Source organism: Yarrowia lipolytica, chromosome 1D, assembly GCF_001761485.1.
Source record: "Yarrowia lipolytica chromosome 1D, complete sequence".
Lineage (NCBI taxonomy): Eukaryota > Fungi > Ascomycota > Dipodascomycetes > Dipodascales > Yarrowia > Yarrowia lipolytica.
Window position 1 is genome coordinate 1,332,490 of NC_090773.1, and position 18,989 is coordinate 1,351,478.

General features: G+C 49.4%; 7 protein-coding genes across 7 annotated transcripts; 4 read left to right on the forward strand and 3 right to left on the reverse strand.

The window, feature by feature from the left end:
* Positions 1 to 83: 83 nt before the first annotated feature.
* YALI1_D13341g (uncharacterized protein) lies at positions 84 to 1,697 on the reverse strand (the record flags this gene model as incomplete). The annotated part of the gene is made up of 1 exon (XM_502665.4): positions 84 to 1,697. The coding sequence occupies one exon, from the start codon at positions 1,695 to 1,697 to the stop codon at positions 84 to 86; it is 1,614 nt and encodes a 537-aa protein (XP_502665.3).
* A 2,659-nt stretch (positions 1,698 to 4,356) lies between these two features.
* Positions 4,357 to 5,229, forward strand: YALI1_D13368g (uncharacterized protein; the record flags this gene model as incomplete). The annotated part of the gene is made up of 1 exon (XM_502666.3): positions 4,357 to 5,229. The coding sequence occupies one exon, from the start codon at positions 4,357 to 4,359 to the stop codon at positions 5,227 to 5,229; it is 873 nt and encodes a 290-aa protein (XP_502666.3).
* A 1,147-nt stretch (positions 5,230 to 6,376) lies between these two features.
* On the forward strand, positions 6,377 to 6,649 carry YALI1_D13388g (uncharacterized protein; the record flags this gene model as incomplete). Its single annotated transcript, XM_502667.3, has 1 exon — positions 6,377 to 6,649. One exon carries the CDS (start codon positions 6,377 to 6,379, stop codon positions 6,647 to 6,649), a length of 273 nt encoding a protein of 90 aa, XP_502667.3.
* Positions 6,650 to 7,898: 1,249 nt separating this feature from the next.
* YALI1_D13403g (uncharacterized protein) lies at positions 7,899 to 8,452 on the forward strand (the record flags this gene model as incomplete). The annotated part of the gene is made up of 2 exons (XM_502668.4): positions 7,899 to 8,120; positions 8,174 to 8,452. 2 exons carry the CDS (start codon positions 7,899 to 7,901, stop codon positions 8,450 to 8,452), a joined length of 501 nt encoding a protein of 166 aa, XP_502668.4.
* A 4,122-nt stretch (positions 8,453 to 12,574) lies between these two features.
* YALI1_D13450g (uncharacterized protein) lies at positions 12,575 to 13,558 on the forward strand (the record flags this gene model as incomplete). The annotated part of the gene is made up of 1 exon (XM_502669.3): positions 12,575 to 13,558. The coding sequence occupies one exon, from the start codon at positions 12,575 to 12,577 to the stop codon at positions 13,556 to 13,558; it is 984 nt and encodes a 327-aa protein (XP_502669.3).
* Positions 13,559 to 16,468: 2,910 nt separating this feature from the next.
* On the reverse strand, positions 16,469 to 17,149 carry YALI1_D13496g (uncharacterized protein; the record flags this gene model as incomplete). Its single annotated transcript, XM_502670.3, has 1 exon — positions 16,469 to 17,149. The coding sequence occupies one exon, from the start codon at positions 17,147 to 17,149 to the stop codon at positions 16,469 to 16,471; it is 681 nt and encodes a 226-aa protein (XP_502670.1).
* A 471-nt stretch (positions 17,150 to 17,620) lies between these two features.
* Positions 17,621 to 18,538, reverse strand: YALI1_D13510g (uncharacterized protein; the record flags this gene model as incomplete). Its single annotated transcript, XM_502671.3, has 1 exon — positions 17,621 to 18,538. One exon carries the CDS (start codon positions 18,536 to 18,538, stop codon positions 17,621 to 17,623), a length of 918 nt encoding a protein of 305 aa, XP_502671.3.
* Positions 18,539 to 18,989: the final 451 nt, after the last annotated feature.

Genomic DNA, 18,989 nt, shown 5'->3' on the forward strand with positions numbered 1-18,989 from the left:
GTCATCTTTCCTATTCTATGAATCCTCCTCTGGTAATAAAAACTTTTCTGTCTGTCTGTCTCTCTCTGTCTCTGTCTCTCTCTTCATGCTAGTGACAGCTTATGACACTCTGGCGCCACAAACTTGTGCCAGTCACTTTCTCCGTCTCTCAACCGGCTCTCACACTCCATATCTCGTACCTTCCAAATCCGTATGAGAGCCTCGTTGATCCGAGCTGAGTTACCCAGGGTATGGCGGTCCAACTCCTCAAAGGCAGGCAGAATAAATCCACGTCCCAGATTGCGCGACTCCAGGTCCTCGTCAAACGGCGAGAGCTGCGAAGCAGTCACAAATAGGGGCCATTGAAGACAGGTCCAGTGGTAGCCATGACCCAGAACAAACTTGGCGGCCTCCAGCACTAGACGCACCTTGCCACGAATGTAGTCGTGCTCTGGGCCATGTCGCAACAACGAGCACCGTAGGTATATCTGGGCAGCTACAGCCTTCATTTCCGCAACGGTGTGAAGAGCCATGTCTGGCGACAGAGGTCCCGGCGACTCAATGATGGAAGCCAAATCCACCCCCTTGATGCTTCCAATCTCATTTTCCAGCTTCTGGGCTTTGGAAAACAGATCCAAAATGTCGAGGTCCGGACTCAGGCGTTTCTCGCGAGACAAGTCGGCGGCGTCGGCGATCAACGCGGTGAGCTGCTCGGAGCAGCCCATCCACTCATTGTGTTTGGTCGATTGTCGGTTCCACAGACTCGAGTCAAACAGCCCTTTCGAGCCGCAGGCGGTGCGACCCATCACGTCCTGATATGCAAAAAACTGAATGCCCATGTGCAGCGCAGGGTCCTGGGACCCGTATGGCACTTCATTGATGTACCTCCATGCGGGGATGAGGTGCACCGTCCATATTTCGGCGCACCCGTCCGAAATCTCATAAATGCAGAGCAGTGTCATGGTCAACAGCACTGTGTGTGGCGGCGTGGCGGGCTGGGGGCGGGCGTGGGGGCGGGCCAGCTCTAGCTGCAGTAGCCGCAGCGCCTCGCTCTTGTACTTGATGGCCTCGATAATCCAATGAGGCTCGTCCCGCGCCAACATACAGGCCGCCACGGCCATGATGGCGTAGTGGAGGGCAGATCCCGGCAGCGCCAGCTTCAATATTGCCTCTGGCTGAAGTGGCATGGCGTACGTGTCGTTGTGTGAGTGTCGGACCAGATTGGGGTCCAGGTTCTGGGTGGAGCCCGAAACGGTACCATTGGAGCCCCTGGCCACGGAGCACGGGCTGAAGACAGCCGAGAAGCGGTAGACGAAGTAATGCAGAAAGTAGGCCTGGTGGTCGGCGTTTCTCTGCGGAACCTCCAGCGGGACCTCGAGCAGGCGGTTGAGGTGTGCGCTGGGCGAGTTCACCGAAACCTCCTTGGAGGCAAAGAGTTCGTCGCGAGGGCGCTGCTGGGGCACAAAGTCGGCGGAGAGCGTGTTGATGAAGTGTCTGACCGGGGGTGGGGGCTCGCTCTCTGAGCCCGACGACGTGTTGGGTGTGTTCTGGTACAATTCATCCTCCATAAACTGTACTGCGACGCCGTACACACACTTTTCGCGGCGACGAATGCAATTTCCACATGCAGGTTTGGCTTCGTCGCACTTGACTTTGCGACGGCGACATTGGTGGCAGCCCGAGCGCGTTCGACGGAATTTTCGGGCAGCGTCGGCCATGGGTTTTCGGTGATGCAAAAGGGTGTGCGGCAGGTTGCAGCAGGGTATATGTTGAAAAGCAGAGGGTTTGTGGTTGTTTGGGTGACTGTAGAGTGTTTTGGCTGCGTTAGCGAGATTACCCGAGGTTGTGGGGAGGTTGGAATTTGGAGCAAGTTTGTCCAGGTTCTTCTCCGCGCTGTGGGCGCCGGTAAGCGAGGATCCGAAACAGGATGCACAGACAGGCTGCGAGTACTCACGTATGTGTGCCTGGACTTGGGCAGGTGGGGGTCACACGGATCGGTGAGGTTGGCGATGGTGTTGGTTGGAGAATCGTGTGCGCAACAACCAGCAGCTTTATGGGGGTTCCGAAATCGCGGCTTCAGGCGCGGTAGATGACGTTATAATCTACTGTAATGCAAGCAGCTAGTGTGATGACTGGGGTAGATGGCGTGGCTGTCACGTCTAGGGCGAATCCGCAGGAGACTGTGAGGTTTTGGTGTGGTCTGGGTAGCAGTAGCGGCGGCTAGTTGGTGTGTGCAAAAGCGCCTGTTGCAAAAAGGAGGATGGAGATGTCGGTTTGCCGAGTCTGAGGGGTCGATCCACGGCTGTCGGTGCAAGGGTTGTTGGTGGTATAGTCAGTGTCGAATTGATGGGCTTCATTCCGCCCTCCAACCGCCTCTGACATTATATACCAAGCTCGCTGCTGGCTCTTTTGTAGCTCACAGAGTCAGCAGACAAGGTGCACCTGCTTGAAAGCTGTAGGCCACTCTATTTGCACCAAAGTGTAAAAAAGGCAAAGGCGAACCTCAGCATACTTTCCGCGAATCCACAGCTCCCTTGTTTTTGCCCTTTTTTTTGCCGCAGACCACCGCCGAAGGACTATCATCTGTGCATCGCTAACGTTGCAACTTAAACCAACGTTAACTCTCGAGTCATACAACTTAACCCACCGCCAGTAGATAAAAAGGAAAAGGAGAAGAGAGAAAAGCACAAAAAAGATATACAGCACCGGGCCTCCGTGCATCAGTCAGTTGATGGACACGCAGGGTGTACTGACGGGTTTCGTAGAGTTATGGTCGTGTAAATTGTCAACTATCGTCCCAGAGTCATTAACTACATACTTCAAGACAAGTAAATCCGTATAGGAAGGACTTGCTCAATTGCAACATACGGGACCCTCCGAAAGTACATGGCCGAAAAGTACATGAATACTAAACCAACTATGACCCATTGCATCCATGTTTCGGTCGTCCCCGGGTCGTGGTCCTACCGAACCCTTGTTAGTAGTGGTGTCGGCGACTGAGTCGGAGATTTCCCGGAGAAGTGTATAGTTGAAACGTCATCAAAAGACCCTTGCAGGTGTCTTCTGGCTGGTCACGTCAGCGTCCCAAACTCGGAGTCTGGTCTGGTGGAGTGCGAAGAGGGCCATTTTCCGGAGATACCGTTGCTTTCTGCGTCCTTCTTTGCCTGGAGGCCCTTGGCTCTCGGAGGGCGCAAACCCCAGCTGCACTGTCGTCTTGCTTTCCCACACTGGCTGTATCTTGTGCAAAAATGCAAAAATGTAAAAATGCAAAAAAATACAGTCCCGAAACTCTGTGTATATTGTGCACCTGCAGGTCAACTGTATTTCTGAATAGCGTTTGAAACCCAACTCTAACGCTCAGTGTGTCAAAAAGTATGAGCGCGAATAAGTGTGATGACGAACGATACACTACTAACTTTTTGTCCACCAAGAAAGATTGGATTTGGTGTCGGTAGCAGCTGACAGAGACTTGGAAAATGGTCGTGGGGTCGTGTGCCTGGGCCACTGGCAAAGAGCCACAAATCCCGAAGACGGAGACAAGCGTCTAGCTATAGTTGTGTTTTTTCTGCTCCTAAAGACCGTCATTTAGACCACCATTTAGTCCAATGCAACCCTATAACCGGAAATATATCTACGGCCCGCAACATGTATAAATGATGGGGATGGAGAAACTTGGCGCTGTCGATTCTGTTTGGTGCTGTCTATTTTTGTTTACGACTGTCATGACCGTTTCGTTTTTCTTCCGTTTCTCTTGTCTACTTCATTTCGCTTAACCCGACTACTGACAAAGTTGGTGGTCCGTTTCATAGCATTTGATAGGTTTCAGGCCATTCTTTTTACATATTAGTAGTTGTAGAAGGTCTGATCTTTTTCCGGCCAGGCTGGTGCCTTGGAATAGCTCCTCATGGTGTCAGCATACCACCCCGTTTTCTGTCAAACCTCTTTGTCCATGTCGAGGCTGTAGCTAGAAGGCACGGTAGTAGCCGTCGTGCTTCCATTTGCGTGACACTAACAGCAGCATGTCAGTCGCTAGTGCTAGACTAGCATTTACGAGTCCCCGGTCACACCAGTGGCGGGCGGATACGGTGGCTTCGGATCTTTTACGGGACCATTATAGTCGGCCCTTTTTCGGAGCATCTAGAACCTGGAGGATTTAGGAGAGTCATTCGAGCTTTGGCGAGCCTGAAGACTCAGGAGAGAGTCAATCAGGAGCCCAAGTAATAGTTAATCAAGTCTGTGTTCCTGCTTTTGCCTTGTACCGAACGCACACCGCAGTAGAGTGCACAAGACGCCTCCAGTGGCTAGCCACCTTATTTGTGTATTCTCCTTCCTCAACACTTGCACCTGTTTGACTGCAACCCCACTATTCGCCAGACAATGAGAGCATATCGCACCCGCATGGCCACGCCTCCAGTGCGCACCTCGGCGTATTTGGACCGCCATGTGGACCTGGTGTCTCTGGTGTCTCCCAGTAGTCTATCCACCTCCCCTGACCCTACCGACTATCTGGAGGCCGTGGAGCCCAAAAGGGACTTTTCACGTGACGGCAAGGCCCTGTCAGTCAAGTCCACCAAGTCGTCCAAGTCCACCAAGTCGTCCAAGTCCACCAAGTCGGTTAAATCGACCAAGTCGCAGATAAAGTCGCCCAAAAACAAACGGACCAGCTTCAAACACATGCTGGGAAAGCGACACAAGAAACCCACGCTTACAGACATCTTTCTTGACCCAGACGCCAACGACTCTCTCTACACTTGCCATGCCACAGACATGCTCCCCAAACCCAAACATTACAAGGTGCGCCGATGGAAGAATCACAAGAGCCACAAGTCCGACGACTACCCCGATACCAGAGACACAGAGACAGATACCTACTATGATTCCCTGGGCGTGCGGTCCGAGCTGCGGAAATACGTCGGGTCACGGGGCTCCACCAACACGACCCAGACCCGATTGAGATACCCTGTTTGTGTGGGGACCGGGGCTACAGCCGTAGTGTCGGGTGGAGCCACCTCCGACGTCGGCAAAAGTTCCCATTCCTCCGGCACCTTTGGCGGCACCCACTCCGATACCAACACCAACACATGGACAAGCTCGTGGCGACCTGCTGGTATACGAGAAAGCCGATCCTTGTCGCCCGATCGCGCGCGTCATGACCCCCACTTGCTGGATGTCAGCTATGACGAAACTCCACAGCTGGTGCCCGAGAGAGAAACGTTTATGCAGCGACTACGACACCGGTTCCGGGTGTGACCACCTGTCTTCTGGAGTCCAGCTAAAAGATCACCTATTTTTCTGATGGTCCAGATGATCTGAAAGAAAGACGACCCATTATGATACCCCATGAACGTCTGTGCATAACAGCTTACAGCTGGTGCCAAAGAGAGTTGGAGAGGGACCTCCCACACGCTCACAGATTCAAGCTCCGAAAGTGAAACTGTGAAAACCATGAGTCTTTCTCTCTCTCTCTCTCTCTCTCTCTCTCTCTCTTTCTCCCTCTCTTGTCTTGTGTCTTCTTTTCTTGTTTCTCTTGTTCCTTCTCCCACGTCTTGTTTCTGGAGCTCTTTTTTTTTGTGCACCTTGTTACGCAAGAAAACCTTGGGGCCTTTTGCTTTGATAACTATGGACAGGGGGACCTGAGATCTGGATCATCTGGGGAATGCTAAATCCAAGAAAAGCCCCGATTGCTATATTATTGGGAGGCCAGCACTCACCGGATATTTGAAACGACAACTCCGGGACTTGACGCGGCGATGCACCTATCTCAGTGCCCCAGGACCAGTTCCTGGAATTAATGCGATGATATAAGCACTAGCAGTTATGGGCTAATTTGGCTTATCCGAGATAATATATTGGCTCTGAAGCGAATCTTGTATATATGCCTTTCAGACAAAATAGGCAAGTACAGGAACCCTATGGAAGCCCAGCGACTACATGATGTATCTCCATAAGCGCATTGTCTGGCACTTCTTTTGTGTCTTGTACAAGTAGTGCGTAGTTGGGTTGACACCATCGCGCTTCTCGAACCTACGGTGTATGTACCGAGACTGGTACCATACTGTACCTACGATACTCACACACAGAACAATCTCTTGTCAAGTTGCGTCAACGGTTGGTAAAACTTGATCAGCTCGCAGATTACATGTAAGGACCGATGCAAAAAAAAACTGTTTCGCCACAAGGTTGTTTTTTGTGTTTGGAGCCATCGAGAACGGTCTCACCGTCTTCAATTGTTGGATTAAACGGTTCTCTATTTTTCTTAAAGAGGTTGGGAGGTGGTGGAGAGTGGACCCTAACCCTATTATGTAAGCGGCTGAATTTTCCTCCCAATATCTTTACCCTAACCCTAAATTCCCCATGTAGCAACTAGCAACCGGGGCACGTGACGTCTACCTTGGATATGCTCGCCACCAGCAATCAACCCCACAACTCTCACACCACACCACGCACACAAACCACCATCAAAATGTCCAACGAATTCAAGTCCACCGTCATGCCTTCCCAGGAGGGCAAGCAGTCCAACATTGGCGGTCCCGGAATCCAGATTCCCAAGGACAAGGAGCAGGTCGAGAGTGCTTTTGGCCAGGTTCGAAATGTCGATGCCAAGCAGCTCAATGAGCAGATTAACAAGGAGGAGAAGGCCGCCGAGGCTGCTGCCGAGAAGAAGAACTAGCGGTAACGAGCTAGCTGTTATTGAATATTATTCCTGTTGATTTTCCGAGGTGATTGTAGCAATTGGGGCGTAATTGGGGGGTGGTTGTACAACAACTTTTAGGGTGGCGTTAGTAGATTAATAATGCAGGGCTAACAAGCTTATGCTGGGATATACGAGTAGCTGAGTGATTGAGTGATGGTTGATAGTAGACGGGACTGTTTGTGTTACTTTTACGGCACTTTGACAAGATTATTCCGCTTGGTTATCATTATTGCCATCTGCATTGTCTTGTTTATTTTGGTGTTCTTGTTGATGCCTGATTATGTATGTTTAGACAGCTTCTGTTACGGACTAAAATGAATTGAAACACGACAATGAGAGACAGAGAGATGGTTGCGGTTGAAATGAGACACTTGGAGGATGTATTTGAGCAGGAATGAGAGCTGTGGGAACGTGGTACTTGTATTATTATCGCAGTTGAATTACTACTCGTATTCGGGTGTTATTAAGGTTCAATGAGTGTAATTATGACGGAAGAGGGTCGGTAAATGCGAAGAACTCGAAATATTTATACTACGAAGGGGTAGTATTATTATATTTTTGCAATTTCCAGAGAATCATAAACCAATTGACATAGTTTTTTTCCCTCATTTGTCTTAGAAACATGAGTCTTAACGGGGCTACAATAGGGCAGTCTACGGGTAACTTTCAGCACTGAGATCTAACTAAATCTAAGTAAATTTCACTTCCAGTATTTTCTATATAACAGTTTTATCACCCAAACTGCTGCAAAACATGTTAATATTTTTACTCCCATTGAAACACCTAATCAATATATTCGAAATAAACCACTTTCTATGTTGCTACCATTCTTGTAACACTGGTTTAGCACCCCCAGCCAACTTTTTGCCTTAAGTAATCTCAAGTAATTCCCTTGTGGGTGACGGTGATCATACTTCAAAACGATGCTGCAAAGTCAGAAAAATGAAAAAATGAAGACAAAAATGAAGACAAAAAAACCGCGGAAGTCAAGTGGTCACGTGACTCTTTCTGAGCACACGGATGTCTTCATTTATCCTGTACCAGGGCAGGCAGAAACTTGCTAATGGTGCATACCATTGTCTCACAGTGTCTAAGTAAATCCCAGTGATGGGGTTGACAAGTAGTCCAGTAATTAGTTACGTACATACTGTACTTGTAGTGAGTGTTGCTGACAGTAAAAAAAGAAAATTGTATGGGAAAAGTACAGACTCAAAGATGAATCCAAATGGGGTCTCCTGCAGAAACATTACTACCCTTCTGTTTGTGTGACTACAGCGATATACCACCTCCTTCCCCCCCCCAAACTGGGCTGTACGATATTGTACATAGTGTCACTGTACACATGTGCAATTATGGGTCACATGACAACTTAAATTTTTGCGCTCTGATTCACAACCACGCTCACACCCACGGCATGCCCGACCCCTGGAGTGACGACTGGAGCTCAGTAAGTGTGTGTCAGCGGCCCGTGGCCCGCGCTCTCCCCTCAAGCTAACCCAGACCAAAAAGGCCGCGTCCGAAAAGCCTCTCAGTGGCGCGATTCTCTCGTCAGTTCACAGTCACAATCTCAGCCAGGGCGACATGGCCAGCCAGCAGCAACCACCGGCGTTCCGGGGCCAGTTCACGCTCAAAACCCGTGACAAGACGCTCAAGGTCGCCAACCCGGCCGGCAGAGCGCCCCCGCGACCGGCAGTCGTGCTGGATCAAAACAAGGAGACGTATGAGGAGAAACAGAGACGGTATCAGGAGGTTCGAGAGAAATTGCTGGGCAAGGAATAGGACGGATGGTATGATTACATAACGGAATGGATGTGTCCAAATGGGTTTAAACGCGGTCTAACCGTAGCCTGAGGTTTACATTATGAGTTGGGTTGGTGTATGAGTATAGTATACTTGTACCATACAGTGGAGTGACATTAGTAAGACGTGCAGTAACTCAGTGATGGTTCTCTGTGATCTTCTCTGCATGTCATAGTCTTCCTTTTTTCACTCCTCTTGCAGTTGTTGTGTTACTTACTGCCAACTGTGTGACTGTACGTGCAAGTACGACAGACCTCACCACCCTCGCTTCAATCATGACAGCCATGCATGCAACCACAAGCTTGGGCATAATTGCCTTGAAGTACATGATCACTCTCGCAGTCGTAGCCGAGCGAGCGCAGTCCTTTTCCGCTTTCGTCTTAACCTCAGCACTGCCCCCTGGCGGTTGTACACACACATTACATGTTCCCATACAAGCAACCACCATATCCGTACAGCACCCCAGAAGCGTATAAAAGTTGTCGTATCGACTCATCCGCATCTGTACTTTAGCCTTCTGAGCTTCCCTTTGGTCTGCTCGCACCCGGCTGGGATTCCACAGTATGAGACTTTGCATATCCCCCGTACATGAGGGAGCTTCCTCGCTTGCAAACTCGCCTGGATCGTCGAAAAAAAGAGCCGTGCAAATTCTTTGTTGTGCATTTTGGAAACTGCGTGGTCCATTTATGGGGTTTGCGAAGTCGCCGAATCCTCAGGGGTTCTTTGTCGTTGCCTCGGGGTCTGCCACTTCGGTACACACACGTCTCAGGCGATCATTTGCATGATCTTCGTGAGTTGTAGTGAGACGGCAAGAAGAACAAGAAAAGAAGAACGGCTGACTAGGGCACAAACTACAGGACAAGTACATACTGTACATTGGTGACGTGTAATGGAGCTGTTCTTTCTCCGTAGGCCTCGCCGCCTTGGCTCTGACAGCTCATCTTCCAGATTCACCGTCTGCTTATGCTGCTGGAATAAACGAGACCACCCAAGCGGCTAATTTCTTTTGGTGAGGCCATGTTTCAGAAATACCACAAGTAGCTGGTTGCCGTGTCCTCTGTAAGTGCAAAAAGAAACCAGGTTCAGTGTTTGTTTTGAAACGGCGCATGTGGATACTCGGCAATCTCGGCTATATCCTTCAAACCTCGCTTACGATACCCCACTGTCTTGGCTTTAATTTTGTGCTTTGTGAGCAAAAGAGACCGTAGACTGTAGAGGAGCACCTAAATCAGACAGACGGGCAGCTTGGGGGGCTCCTGAAACGAAAGTAAAGTCCATGGAGACCGAGGAGACCGAGGAGACCGAGGAGCTCGACTTTTCCGTCTTGTGGCTGTCAAAAGAGGGGATTTGTTTGATTTCTTTATGATTTCTTTTGAATATCAAGAGAAATAAAGCGAAAATGACAAGCCAAATGACAAGACCCGCGTTGAAAGTTGGTGCACACCGTATAGACGAGTCCCCCAAGACTCTATGTAATTGATCATTGTCATCAGTCGATTGCTCGAGACTAATGGGAATCATCACACCACTGCAAATGTACACTACACATCCGAGAGAGTGCTTCCTTCTTGGGGAGTAAGTAAGTATATCGAGAGGCCCACTGACTGCCGTCAAGTTACCCCTTTGGTCAACGTCATTGGTACACACCCTGCGGGGGCCGGTACGTTGACGACCGGCATAACAGTGCTTTAGTGCGGAGTGTATTTCTGCTGTTGGAGATGATAGATACTGACTTTGACAATAGTTGGAAGCTTACAACAATAGTTCTTTGTAAGTACTTTACTCTTACTGCCATTACAAGTGCCCTACTGGGGCTCTCGTTTGTCTTCTTTTGCGAGTTGCAGGCCTTGTCCTTGTCTGGCCTGGGATAAAAATAACTCCAGTGTACATACTGGTTAGGAGGAATACACCAAACCAGAGTCCGGCCGTTCAATGCAAGGGTCTCGAGCGGTAATTCCGTCTTTTCCGGGACCCAAAGACAGACAAATGGCTCGTCGTCTGTTTCTGCCTCTTTAGTTGAGCTGAACCCAGCCGTAATGCCTCTGTCAGCCGTACAACCGAAAAAACAAAGCAGCCCACTTGTCTGGCCTCCGAGGCCTTGTCTCCGGCCTGCGAGGCACAAAGAGATGGTGCACTTCTCCATCAGGCTTAAACCTGCCGTTTACACTAGCTGCAATGTTTATTTCTCGTCGGCGGTGATGGTACTTCCTATCTCCGACCCAGCCAGAGTGGGTTTGTGCTATACGAGCTACGGCCCCGTGGACATAGAAATGGAAGCCTGCCGACTCTGCGTAACTGTGCGTGTCACGGTGCTGAATCAATGCGTGTCAGAACTGACGGGATAAAGCCGAGTGATAAAACCGCGTTAACAAGACGCCGTCTCGCATTAACCGGATCAAGGACTACTACTCTGGGCAGCCGTCGGTACGCGTGGCAAGACTCGGCCTCCATCTTGAGAGAATCGTGGTTGTGAGGCCTGTCTCCTCGTCTGGCTCGACACCTCCCTCCAAATAGCCGAGGTTGAAGAACTTTGGTGGGTCGGAGAAGTCTGTGAGACTTTTGGGCTTGGTCGGAGATTGGGCAATACGTTCTGTCGGAAATAAAGAGATGGTTTCAGTTCTTGTCATGGGAAACGGCTAGGAGCGTCTATTACTGCTATAGCACGAGTGGCTACATGATAAGTGTAGACATAGCGTTGGCTCCTGCTTTCCTTGTCCGAGAAAATGGCACATGCAGACGAATGTCAAAAGGTAGGGTGGTATGACGGGACTTGTGCAAGCCCCAGCAGCGAGATGAAACTTTGGGGCACTTTGGAGTTGGCTTCTTCCTCCACGGGTCCGTCAATTCAGGGACAATCTGCTCTTGGTTTCCAGCTTAGGTCGCCCCCTCTCCTTCTTAGTGCCATTGTTTCTGTAGGAGGTTAAAAGGAATAGACACACGTCTAAGTAGAGTCTAACTAAAAGAGGGAAAACCTTGACTGCAAAACAGTTGTCTTTTTTTGAACCCAAACGCCATGTGAGACGACCGAGACGTTGCTTTTTTTCCCGCCAACCTATAGCTGGCAAATGTATCATAACAGTCATGAGTGGCAGACACTGGCTTTTCTAGAAGATTTTCAGGAGGCCCGAGAGCAAACCAAACGCACAAGTACAGTACATACAGTACATACAGTAGGGCACCTTATACAGATTAGCGTCCGATGAGTCTACTCGTATGAAGAAGGACTTAGTTATAGGCAGTGTAATGTGACAGGCCAATTAGCAATCCTTGAAGACTCTTGTATGTACGATGGAGACAAAACAAAGAGAACAAGCCCACCGTCCACCTCCCCCCCCCCTGGCCCGTCCCCCCCCCACCTTCCCAATCAGACTATGTGAGCAATTGCGTGGGGGTTCGCCCTAACAATGAGATGATGATCCCAGGACAAGGATTCTTTTTTCCTCGATTACCTTCAAAATGCATGCATCACCAGGAGACTCCATTTTTTCGTTTTCCACGTACATCGCCGTTGTTGTTTAAAAAAGTTGATCGTGCAGTTTTCCTTGCGTTATCGGGATTACCCGGCCACGGACATAAGCCGTACCTACGGGGTTAATGCGGGGTCCCAGTGCCGGGAAATCGGCCTCAGGAATTAACTCGGACTTGCGGCGGGCCTCCGTTTCGGATCACGTGACCCCGTTGCAGAAAGCCGGTGTCGTCATTAATTAGCAACCCAGAATATTGCAGGCGGCGAGAGTCGATTAGGTCTTCAGGGGGCACCAGGAGGTAGTAGGGAGAAATATAAACGACAGAAAGAAAAAAGGACAAATCACGTGACCTGGGGGAGGGGTTGGTGGGGATGGTGTATCTCTCACTGGTTTCCTCTGCTACTGCCTTCCTCATCGCGACACGTACTCTATGGCACGTGTTGGCTACTTGTAGTCAGCCTTACCTTCGATTTGCTCTTGAAACAGCACAACTTAAATTTGCGTCTGGCGCTCAGTACTTCCTACAGTAACCACACAGAGTCATACAGCTGGTAAGACATTTGGAACGAGAAGTTAAACATCAAGGCGGATCTTCATTTTTCCCTTTAAGCCACGTCCCGCGCCCTTCCACACCATGTTCAGAAAACTCGCACAATCAATGGGTCTAGCCAACGAACCCCCAGAGTACGTCTACTTTACGTATTCGTCGCACAAGATCCAAATCTCGTTTGACCCGGAGGACTCGAAAAATGAAAAGGACCCCAAGGCCGGCGTGACGGTGGGATTCTTGCGAGAACGAGTTCGAATTTTCATCCAGGACGACCAGAGAGCCAAGCGACAGGCGCGAATCAAGGCCAAGGAGGAGAAGGAGGAGCAGGAGCGAAAGGCCAAGCTGGGCAAGGGCAAAAGTCGACCTCCTAAGAAGAAGAAGGGCAAGGGTGAGACCGAGAGCGCCTCTCCCGAGCCTGAGGAGGTGCGATCCAACCAGGTGGATGAGGTGTATGCTCCTGTGCTTCTGTCCCAGGTCATTTTGATCCACGACGGCAAGAAGCTGCTGGACAACTCCAAGCCTCTGGCCGCCTGTGGCGTCAAGACCGGCGACATGATCACTGTGCTGCTCAAGCAGGAGGAATACAAGCCGCCTCCCACGGTGACGGCCAACGCCCCTTCTGCTCCCCCCAAGGAGAAGCTGTCTCCCCACCAGCAGATTGACAAGACTCTGAGAGACACCGAGGCCGAGCTTGGCCCGCTTATCAAGAAATACATTGACGAGTCCAAGACTCGAACCGTCGGCGCCGTGGCCCCCAAGGAGCAGCATCGACGGCTTTGTGAGATGGTCCTCCAGCGACAATTCACTCTGGACGACGTGGAGACCAACGGTGACCCCGAGATCCGAGCGCTGCGAAAGCAGGCCGTAAACAAGATGCACCAGTACCACGAGAGCCTAGACGAGGCGCTGGCGCGATTCGAGCACGGCGAGGAGAAGAAGGACGTTGAGGAGAAGAAGAAGGAGAAGCAGGAGGAAAAGAAGGAAGAGAAGAAGGAGGAGACTAAGCAGCAGCCCCAGAACGGAGGAGCCAAGAAGGGCGGAAAGAAGGGCAAGGGCGCAAAGAAGTAAATGGACGACTTGTATATAGTTTATTTATGTTACCACATACCATACAAGACTGTGTATTGTGGTGATGATTGATTTGACTTGACCAAGTACATTACATACTGTACTACTGTATGTGTAATCATCTATGATACAATTAGTAAGTCCCTACTTATACGAGTACATAGTGTACAAGTGTTTGTACAACATCAAGGCTATCGTATCATACTCTTGCATTCAATGGAGCTGTGTTCATAAACATCATTGTGCAGGATGCACAATGGCATCAGTGTCCATCAATGTCTGCTCTGTAAGGTGTTTTCTTCGTGTCCGACACCTCGCTACTGCGCGGACACAATATTACAAAGAAGCAACAGTGTCTCAGAGGTCGTAAGATTACACACCTCTGAACTTCGGCTATCACCAGTGAGCTATACGGCCTGGTCGTATGTACAGTGTGCCTCCAGGAGGTGGCTGCTTCAAAGCCGAGAATGAATCATTTTCGAAGCTCCAAGACTTGATCAAACCACTCCTTCGGTCTTTCATTATCCCCCTAAAGGTCCATAATTGTTCTCACTGTTTGATACAAACGGCTGAAAACGTTTCTCTGAAGTCTCGCTACTCTCTAGGGGGGAAAGAACAAACTCCAAAGATGGCAGAACTGTGTTACATGCCGGGCTCACAGAGACTTCAATTGCGGTAGAATTCCGGTCTGGAGTTACAAATCCACCTTCTGTTGCATTAATTTGCATCACGGAATGTGCGAAACCACCGATCTCGGCTCCACTAACCCCACAATCAAGAAGCTCAGAAGTATGTCTGAAGAGACTTCTGAGAAGACAAGATAGCCGAGGCGTCCGCAACATGGTGGTAGAATCAATCCATAGTGTAAACTTCGCACCTAGGAATGTGTTCTCCAATTGACTCTCGGGCTGCAAAGACGCTTCTAGATACCGACCACCAGCAGCCTCAACCTTTCCGCTGCTTTGCATGCAAAAACAAATTACCGACGGTTATCAAATTGGTACCTGTCAGTGCCGTGTGTTAAAGCAATTCTTGCTATGTCTCAAGTGTCAATTGGATCGCCACATGAAGAAATTAGCCACAGGAAGTATGACGGTGGTGGCAGCTGTACGTATCTGCAGTGTTAGGTGGACGTGGAGAGAGACTTTTGCTGTTATTCTTTTGGATTGTAACGATCCTCGATGCCTTCTTTTCAGGTTGAAGAACTCCTCGATATGCCCATGTTAGCACAGATCAAGTTATCGACTAAGAAAAAGTCATGCGCCATCGTACATTCCAACGTTGCTGCTTCTAACACAAACATTACAACATATAGGAGAGGGAGGAGTTGATTTATGACATCCTTACGGTTACGATTAAACCCTGCCAGGAGGTGAAACGGTTATGTTACTCAAACCTCTTGCGATCAATACATATCAACTCCAGTCTAAAAACAACAAAGCATCGTGGAGTTAAAGAGTGACAAGATAGCCCCCTACAGTTCAAATTTGTATATAGTACTTTGTTTAGTATAGTCACAAGTATATTACGGAACTCTCCTCAAAAAGAAACGGGTTCAGTGCCTCTTCTGATAAACCCCTGTGTGATTAGGGGTGACTGTATTATGGAGTCTATGATCACCCTTACTATGGTATTATACCGAGATCTAGTCCTATATTGAAGTTCAATATGAATCACGGTCTTTCTTAACCCCTTCTTGTAGCTCTTTGTTTGTCTAATGGGGGCTTTCAGTGAAGTACAAAACGAGTACGAGTACGAATACGAATACGAGTAGTGAGGAAGTCGTGAGTTACAGGTTTGTAAGTGTTGATATTATTAACATTTTAAGTAACTCAGAGGCATCCTGGTTATAAAATATACTGGTACTCGTAGCTTGTTGAGGTTCATGCTGAGCGCTACATAGTGTCAAGTAACACTGCACTCAGCTACAGTACAAGCACAAATTCTCATGGTTCAAACAGTTCAATTCACTACACTCCAACTTTCAAAGATATTAACAAACACTCTTTTTCTTCCCTGGTCTCTCTTTGACACTACGTATCTATGATCTTAGTGCAGTATCAATGTTGATTAGTAATCGGAAGTAAAGAAGACATTCAGAGAGCATTCTCATCGGACGAGGGTCATATATTTGTTTCTCAATTGTAAAAAAATCCTTTTGAATATGTTTCATTGCAACCACTTATTCCCCATCGTTGGTTCGGTTTGATTGGAGGTGAATATTGTATGAATGAGTGACACCTTGTGTATGAACAGAGTCAATATGTGTCATAACTACCTGTAAACCCGTTGATAGGGTTTTCAGACGTGTTTATTCTTTCAATATTACCCTCTTTATCCTCTTATTTCTCCTTCTAGAGTTATATAGATTCCTCAAGGTCTGGTGAGTGCAGAGGCACGAAAAGTCGAAAACTCTCGAATAAGAGATATTGGAGGGAAAAGACGCTCTGAACTGTTTCCTGACGCCTATTGTGGCGTATGAATAGTTTGTTATCTTCTGAGATCTCTTTTTGATGTCATTCGAGAGTCTTCTCTCTGTGCTTACTCATGGGAGCACGATAGACAACGAGAATATCCGTAGCTGGCAGTCGTTAAAGATCTATAAGCATGCAGACTATTAAATATATTTACAGCTATGTATCACTGTGTTTCTGTCTGCTTGATCTGTTCGGTTGATAGCACATCACATCTAGGAGCACCCACTAAGAAGGCCATCAACACAGAAGAAGAACAAGTCAGCAACCAAAACGTATGCACTTTTTTTCACTTCCTCTTCTCACCTTGCCTTCCAGCCTACAATCTCCCCCTCTCTGTCGTCCATCTTTCTCCCACACCCACCTCTCATCCGCCTCTTATCCATTCCATTGTCAATAAAAATCATGTTAGAAGTATATCTAGTCCATCTGGCCTTTAGGACAAGTCGCTCTCGTCCAATTTTCGGAAATTGACCTTCTCCTTGGCACACTGATGCTCAGCCCAGCCCCACAATTTGTACAGGCCCTTGATTTTCGCCTCTCCGTCAAACTTTTGTTGTTTGAGCAGCACCTCGTTGACTGTAGCAGCTACCGATCGTCGCAGTTTCAGATCCAGCAACGCCTGTAGTCTGGGCACCAGTTCCGATGGCTGGAAACACAGCAGTGCCATGGTTTCTTCCAAATCATCGAGTCTGTTCTTTGTGGCTTTTTGAGCGAGATTGGACGCTGCAAACTCCAGAATCTGCTTGTAGGGGAAGTTCTCGGACGACAGATTCTGGTCATTGGCGTCTCTGATCATTTCAATCAGCTGGAGACGCAGCAGATCGAAATGGAGGTCTTCATTGCGCTCTAGCAATTCTGGAGACGCCTCGTTGATGTGTGAAATGGCGCCTTCAATGTCGCCACTGTGGATCAGGGTTCGAATCTCGTGTCTGTGATTGATGCTCTCCATCGACAGCGTCAGATCCATGTCTGCCTCCTCTGCCAGCTGTCGAGCTGCGTCCTTGTAGCCCTCCACAATCAGGTAATCCATGACGATGGAGTTGAGATCGGCCTTGGAGACGGGAATGGCATCCAGAGCCGCGTCCCACTGCGTCGCTTTCTTTATAGATGGCATCTGTGCTGGCGTTTCTGGCACAAGTATGCTGGTGCTGTAATGTGATGATGTACTTGTTCTGAGATTATAGCGGGGAGGTGTAGATAATGCATATGCATGAGAGGCAATATTGGAACTCTGTTTAGCAGACAAGATGGAGACGGTGAATGAGTAAGCGGGAAGGATAGTGTTGAAAATGATGGGGGGAAGGGATTGGTGTGTTGGTCACGTGGCTGTGATCATAACGTATAGCCAGGCCATCAGCCCACCCCGCACCCCTGTTCTGACTAATCAAACGTTGTGCTCACATGACCCTGAACTATATCTATACTCTTAGACATGCTTAATGGGCAGTCTATAGGAGTGGTCTTGAGCGAGGGGTCTTTACAGAGGTGAGAACCATTACTAAGCAAAATACCTGTACAAGTACAATCAAACACATACACACATCTCTTAACTAATATTAATACAAAACGTTCATAGTTTCCCAGTTCACTTCTTGAAGTCCAGGTTGGAACCGTTGACGGACTTGACAAACTTCCAGTCGTCAGTCTCGGCGTAGTCAACGATAGTGACACCGGAGCCCTTGCCCACAACGGTGGACAGCTTGTCGGTGAAGCCCTTGGCCACGGCAGCGGGCCAGCAGGCGGGGTTCCAGAAGTTGGAGCCCGAGGTGTAGTTGAGGAAGAGCTTGGGCTGGGCATTGGCAGTTGCGTTGTACTGCTCGGACCGCTTCATCATGTTCTCCACGTAGCCCATCTTCTTTTCCACGTCGGCAGGCTCCTTGATTTCGCTAAAGTCCTGGACGGCAAAGGTTCCTCGGTCGTCGTCGGTGGTGTTGTAGTCCCACCAGTGGGCGTCGATACCCATGCCGTGGGACTGGTTCAACAGGTCCTGGCCACCAATGGCGAACCGTCGGAAGAGCACAATCTTGCCTCGCACGTCTCCGAGCCGGGGAATCTCACCGCCGAGGTAGTATCGGCCCTGGTCCTTGTCCAGGTACTTTGCCCAGACCAGCTCGGCAAAGTCGTCCTTCTCCCAGGTCTGGCCCTCGCCCTTGAGTGACAGAATGACCGTCTCGGAGGGGTGAGACTCGATCCACTGGTAGATCTCGCCCAGAGCCTCCTCCAGAGGAAAGGCCTTGGGGATACGGGCAGGGAAGGAGCCGTGGATGACCTGGAGATCATCGGGGTCTGAGGAACCAAGGAGCCCCCCAAGACCGCCGAGCGAGGGTCGGCCGGCTCGAATGTCCAGGAATCGAACTCCGTTGTTCAATTGGTCGGTGATGGAGGCGCCCTGGCACTGCACCGACGGCAGAGCAGTGTGGTAGCAGCCGGAGTTGTGGGTGCCCACGAGGGACAATTGCGCGAGGTTGACGTCGTCTCGGATATCTTGCAGCCAGTTGGACATTGTTGTTGCGGTTGTGGTGTGGTGGGAAGCTTTCAATTGGTAATTGGTAAGAGAGGAGCTACAGTAGCAAGGAGTTATCGACACGAACGATCGTGGTGGAGGGCTGTGCTGCGAGCAACAATGCTTATTGTCCTGCACGAGCTTCTCAATGCGGTAACTCCTTACCCGGCCTGTCAATCAGAAGGGATTGGTGGGTGGGTCCGACTCTCGACCAAGGATATATGGTCATGTGTTCGATTCTGGATCGTTCCGTTTGCACTTGTCCCTCTCCTACCTCGCTCCCTCTCTTCACCTGTACAAGTTGGTAGATCGACAAGCATGTTAGAGGTTAGGAAAAAGGGGCAATGCCAAATCTTGATCCAGTGTTACAGTACATGAAAGGATGATGAACAAAGCTATTACAGCACGTCCAGACGGTCGTGTATCGCCCCAGTCCATCTTGCTGTCTATC